This window comes from Anas platyrhynchos, chromosome 3 (genome assembly GCF_047663525.1).
Source record: "Anas platyrhynchos isolate ZD024472 breed Pekin duck chromosome 3, IASCAAS_PekinDuck_T2T, whole genome shotgun sequence".
In the NCBI taxonomy this organism is placed as follows: Eukaryota; Metazoa; Chordata; class Aves; order Anseriformes; family Anatidae; genus Anas; species Anas platyrhynchos.
Window position 1 is genome coordinate 19,210,723 of NC_092589.1, and position 5,360 is coordinate 19,216,082.

Here is a 5,360-nt window from a genome sequence, read left to right on the forward strand (position 1 = left end):
CACGTCTTGCTCACTCAGACAAACACTGGCCTCATTAGTGACAGGCTCAGGATGGGGGGGACAAACTCCAACGAAGTATTGCCAGTGAACACAACCAATACAGGATTTGTCTGCAAACAGTTGTGGCCTTGTGAGGCAGCACTTCATCTCATTTACTTATAAAGTCCCTTCTCAACGGAGTGAAGAATACAAACCCCTTGTTTCATTATTATTAAGACATCACCAGTTATATTCCACATCAGCTTTCCCACTCCCATGGAGCTGGCTAGGCTATTTTCTAGTAGGCCTTCAATGAACAGAAGGTTTTGAGGACTTGGAGGCTTCCAGCCTGAGACAGATTCAGACAAGTGGCTTAGAAGTGTACTGCTGCCTCAGATCCACCCTGAATCCCTTGCTCTAGTAAAGTTCCTCTTCAGATCGGGGTGAGTTTCTGTAGGGTTCAGCTGGTTGTTACCAACCTGAAGGTTATCTCCTTCCCTTCATGTCCTGTTCTTTGCTGAATGACAAACCGCCTGCAAAATCATTCACTTGTAAAGCATGTAAACAGCATATGTTGACCAAACATTAGAATTGATGCTTGAGGACACATACTGACTGTCATCATAAACATCAGATTAGCAGAGCAAGAAGTCAAAGCAATCTTTCAGAAAGAATTACAGCTCTTTTACAGCTCTTTAGCAGATTAAGTTGTTGCTGTTTTCCTGTGGGCATCTTGATCTGCAGCACTATTCATAATTTTAATGAAATTCAGATAATAATCCAGCTGGGGGTCTTCATAGCTCTTCTGCCTGGAACATTTCTTGCCTGGAAGAATGCAGAGAAAAATTGTATTAGCCTGACTTTCAAAGGCAATGAATTAAACTTGTGAATATTGATGTCTAAAGTGTGTCAGTAAGTCATATGTTTACCATTAAATGATTTCAAGAACAACACAAGTAAATGAACAGGAAAAGTTGTTTGCTTACATCCTCAGGTATTCCTAGCTGCTCTTTACTGGTGGAGTGCCAGAAAGGCAAAGAAGAAAACAGAAGGGAGAGTAGAGTGTCTTGAAGATAACATTCAACTGAATTGAAGTATAAGGAGTTGAATGCTGCATGGAAAAAAGGGACAGAAAAGTAGAATTTGGCATTTGTCTTACATATTCTTTTCATGTATTTTATTATTGCTACTACAGAGATCTCTAAAAGCATGAAGGACAAGGGGAGGATATATAATACACGTTTGCTTATTGTGCTGTCTTGTATGAGGACAAGAAATTACACTAGCAATTAGGAAGTTCTCAACAACCAGGAAGATGTGGCTCTTCACACACTGTGCGTCTCTAAAACTCCTTGCTTCAGGAGATTGTAGATGCAAATCTTTACACAGTTTCAAAGAGCAACAGGACAACCTGACATCCATGCAAAGAACATGCAGTAAGTTCTCTTGGATTCTGTTCCCAAACAGGTACAGGACAAGATAGCTAGGAACAGTCAGCATGTATTCACCGAGCAGAAATCATAGCACCAGCTGGATGGCCTTCATTTGACTGTCTGCATGAGCAAGATGGGGGCAGGGAACGTATTTCATAGAATCATAAAATCACTAAAGTGGAAAAAACCTCCAATGGGGTTGGAACTAGATGATCCTTGAGGTCCCTTCCAACCCAAGCCATTCTGTGGTTCCCCCAGGAATTCTCAGGTGTGGTGTGACTGCAAACAGTCGAGGCGCTAGAAGTGAGATTGCCCAAAGACCAGCTGTCTGTGGGAGCTCCCGCAAGGACTCTAAAGCTCCGAGTTGTAAAGGAGAAGAGCCATGAACTATACTGACCAGTGAGGACACTACACATTTTGATAGATGACAAGATGTCTTAACTTCTGGTGAGCAGCGTAATTTGTTTATTGCCATGAGGTGCTTTCTAATACCATAAGCATGCTTGTTTGTACATCCCCAAAGCAAACAGAAGCAGAACACCAGCAAAATAACCGGCTGTTAAATGGATGCAGGCAATTGCCACTGAAGGAAACGAAACTGTTTGCAGGTGTTGTTTCCATGGCCCCAGGGTGGCACGAGGAAGCTTTCATGGGCAGCAATTCCCTTGAACCTGGAGCCTTGAAGCTTTGGGGGCCTTCAGGCCAGTGAAACACACGGCTTCCTCGGTCTCACTGCCCTCTCCTGACAGCCACGAATGGCTCTCCCCAGCCAGCAGGGCCTGGCCTACCCCAGCCTCCTGCCCAGGGGCTCCCTGCAGAGCCCCCAGCCCCTGGCCCTGCTGGGTGCCCTTCTCTGTGCCCTGCTCCTGGGATCTCTGCTGCGCTCGGTGGTGTCACAGAGCTGGCAGTGACCTCACAGTCTCACTCCTGCCCTTATCCCCAGTGACAGCAGCCACCGAGGCCTGTGTCGCACGGAGAGGCATCTCCCGAGGATGGCACAGACGCTCGTCTCTGGTCCCAGCATGCTGGATGTCCTGGGGCTGGTGCTGCACGGCTGCCTCTGCCTCGGCCCCGGCCTCGTCCTGCTCCTGGTGGCCTGGGCCACCCTGCGCTGCTGCCGCAGCACCTCGGGCAAACGGCGCCAGGTAGGAGGGAGGCTCCAGGCCAGCCCTGCTCAGGAAGCCTGGCAGGGCAGGGACGGGACACGAAGCCTCTCGGTGGGCTCAGACGGGGCCAGGCTCACTGGGGGGCTGCTCTCTGCCAGCAGGGCTGTGCCGGGAGCCGAGGCAGGGGAAGGCGCGGGAAGGCGGACGACTCAGGTAGAGCTCTCCTTGGCCCTGGCGCTGGCTCCTGCAGGCACTGGGGTCCCCTAGGGCCCCGCTGCTGCCGAGCCGGGGGCAGCCGGGCCCCACCACAGAAGCCAGCTGGCCACTGGCCCAGGCACAGGGCCCGTCCCCGCAGACGCTTGCTCAGGGCGCTCCGCGTCCCCTGTCTCTTGCAGATGCTGAGGCGCCGCACGGCTGCAGGAGCAGCCTGCTCTGGGTGGGCGGCAGAGCCCTGGGCACGCTGCTGTGCTACGACCTGGGCTGCGGGCGCTGCAGCCAGGCTGTCAGGGAGAGGCAGCAGCGGCTCCTTGCCAGGCAGGCGAGACCCTCCTGCTGTCCGTACTCCTCCTCCTCTCGGGACTCCAGCGACTGCTGCCGGCACGGGGCCACGGCCAGCTCATTGCGCCCAGCCAAGAGAACACCCCTCAGGTCCTGGTGGCAGCCAGTGCTGCGGAGGAGGAAGCAGAGGAGACTCTTTCCCCAGCACACAGCGCTGAACACCCAGGGGGCAGCCACACCTCCCCGCCATGCTGGGCCTCCCAGACAGGCCGAGGAGCTCGTCGAGATGGCTCCTGTGCACCACGAGGCCGGCTTGCCCCCCACCACAGGCTCTGATGTGGCTCACAAGGATGGCAGCCTGCCCGCTGGTGCAGATCCTTGTCCCGTGGCAAGGCTGGAGCAAGGACTGGGCTTCTGGAAGCTCCTGCGGATGCACACGCTGAGGAAGTCCATCGAGACCAAGCTGGGAGCTCTCCCCGCCATGGTGCAGCAGTCCCACAGGAGGTACACGTACAGGGTGGCACGCTGCACGGCTCCCACGCTGCTGCCCTCCCGTCCTGCCCCCTCCTACTTCTGTTCACCGGAGGCCCTGTTCCTGCATGAGGATGTGCGGGAGTTCCTGGAGATGCACATCCGAGAGAAGAAGCTGCGCCACCACTGGGGCTTGCCTGCAGGGTCGCTGGCAGAGCCCCAGGCACTGCCATCAGCCCCCTAAGAGCAGCGTGCCGCGCTCCACGTTCAGCGCTGCCCTCGAGACTCAGGGTTGGGCACCAGGAAAGCGGGTGTCCGATGGAAAACATCCCCTGCTGCTGTGCTGCGAGGGACAGAAGCTGCGAGGGAACGTGGCGGCCTCCCCATCACTGACTCCTCCTACCCCTGCTCAATCCATTTCCTACTCCTGTTCAATCCATTAAACTCATTCCTATTAAAACTTCCCCTCTTCTGGGCAGTGCACTGATATGAGCAGAGACGTCTGGGAGGGCTCTGAGGCTCACCACAGTGCCAAACCAGGGCTGTGGGATGAAGAACATGACACCCCTGACCATGCCTCCCACCTCAGCAGGGTGGGACTTGCAGAGAGCAGCCCCTACGCAGGGCTCACGGGACCGTTCTGATGCCCCTCTTTGGGCTCTTGCACTGCTGTGAGGGCCTGGGCACATTGGCAGGGAAGTGAAAGGCATGTGCAGGGTGGCCCTGGGAGAGCAAAACCTTGGCTATCCTACAAAGTGCCAGGAACACTGCATACAGGACACGCCAACAGGACAGGCTGGGCAGTTAGCATGGGCAGGGAGGAGCGCAGGGAGGATCATCTCCTCTCACTTTCTCTTCCTCTTCTCTCCTTTGGGAACTCTGCTGCTTATAATTTACCATGGTGGGCACCCATTGCAGCTCACTATTCACAATATTAATTTTATGTTACTAAAATACAGGAGGATCAGTGAGAGTAGCCAACAGTCCCATGCAAGCTCAGACAAGGACTCAGAGCAAAATGGCCAACACTCTCCGAAGAAAGTCTCCAAGGGAGAGAAAAAACACAAGCACAGGCTGGCTGGGGGCTAAAAGCAGGAGCTACCAGACAGGAAAACACAGAAGCGGCATGTGTCAGCCTAAACAATGCCAATTTTTGTTTAAGCACACGTACTTTTTTAGGATTTCGTCTGAGATTACCAAGTGAGAGCCAGGGGTGTGCTGAGGTGGGGAGTGTCTCCCAGCCACAGAGAACATCATGAAACTGTGTCTGTTGAGGAAAATTTAACAAGCAAGGGAATGAAAGCAGAACAGGATGATATGAAGAGCTCAGTAATGGACATATGTAGGACCAGAGACAAGCCACCAGTTTAGAATGGATAACACTGCACTCCCACAGACCTCTTGCTGGGGCAAATAAGCTCTGCTAAATGTATAGGAATCTGCCCCTCACCTTTTCTAGAATTTTTCTGTGGCCTATCTATCCCTTTGCGTCACTGCTCCGGCTAAATAAAAAGCTCATCTTGGTGGTGATTTTGTGGACTCCTGTCAGTTAGCAACTAGAAAATATCATATGTTCTCTTTACTCTCTGTTGGGATGGGGATTATTTGTCTGAAGCATCTCAACTGACTTCAGATAACAGTGTCCTAGAGATGAAATACTTCATACCCCTGGAAAAACCCAGAGCTTTCTTCATGTGCCTTCCTCAGCCTGAAAAGGAAGTTAGAATATGGGAAACAACATTTCTGAGGAAAATGTTTGTGGGAAAATAGAGGGAAAATGTGAAAATCCCTACCCACTTCTGCCTCCATCATTGCAAGACAGCTTGTAGATAGCAAGTTTTTTGTCCAGCCAGATTTTTTAGCAGGTTATTTA

The 5,360-nt window shown here is 52.4% G+C and overlaps 1 protein-coding gene across 1 annotated transcript; it reads left to right on the forward strand.

Moving 5' to 3' along the window:
• Nucleotides 1-2,266: 2,266 nt before the first annotated feature.
• On the forward strand, nt 2,267-3,951 carry LOC140002104 (uncharacterized). The gene is made up of 3 exons (XM_072035477.1): nt 2,267-2,557; nt 2,680-2,731; nt 2,914-3,951. Exons 1-3 carry the CDS (start codon nt 2,405-2,407, stop codon nt 3,729-3,731), a joined length of 1,023 nt encoding a protein of 340 aa, XP_071891578.1. The 5' UTR covers nt 2,267-2,404; the 3' UTR covers nt 3,732-3,951.
• The last annotated feature ends 1,409 nt before the right edge of the window (nt 3,952-5,360 follow it).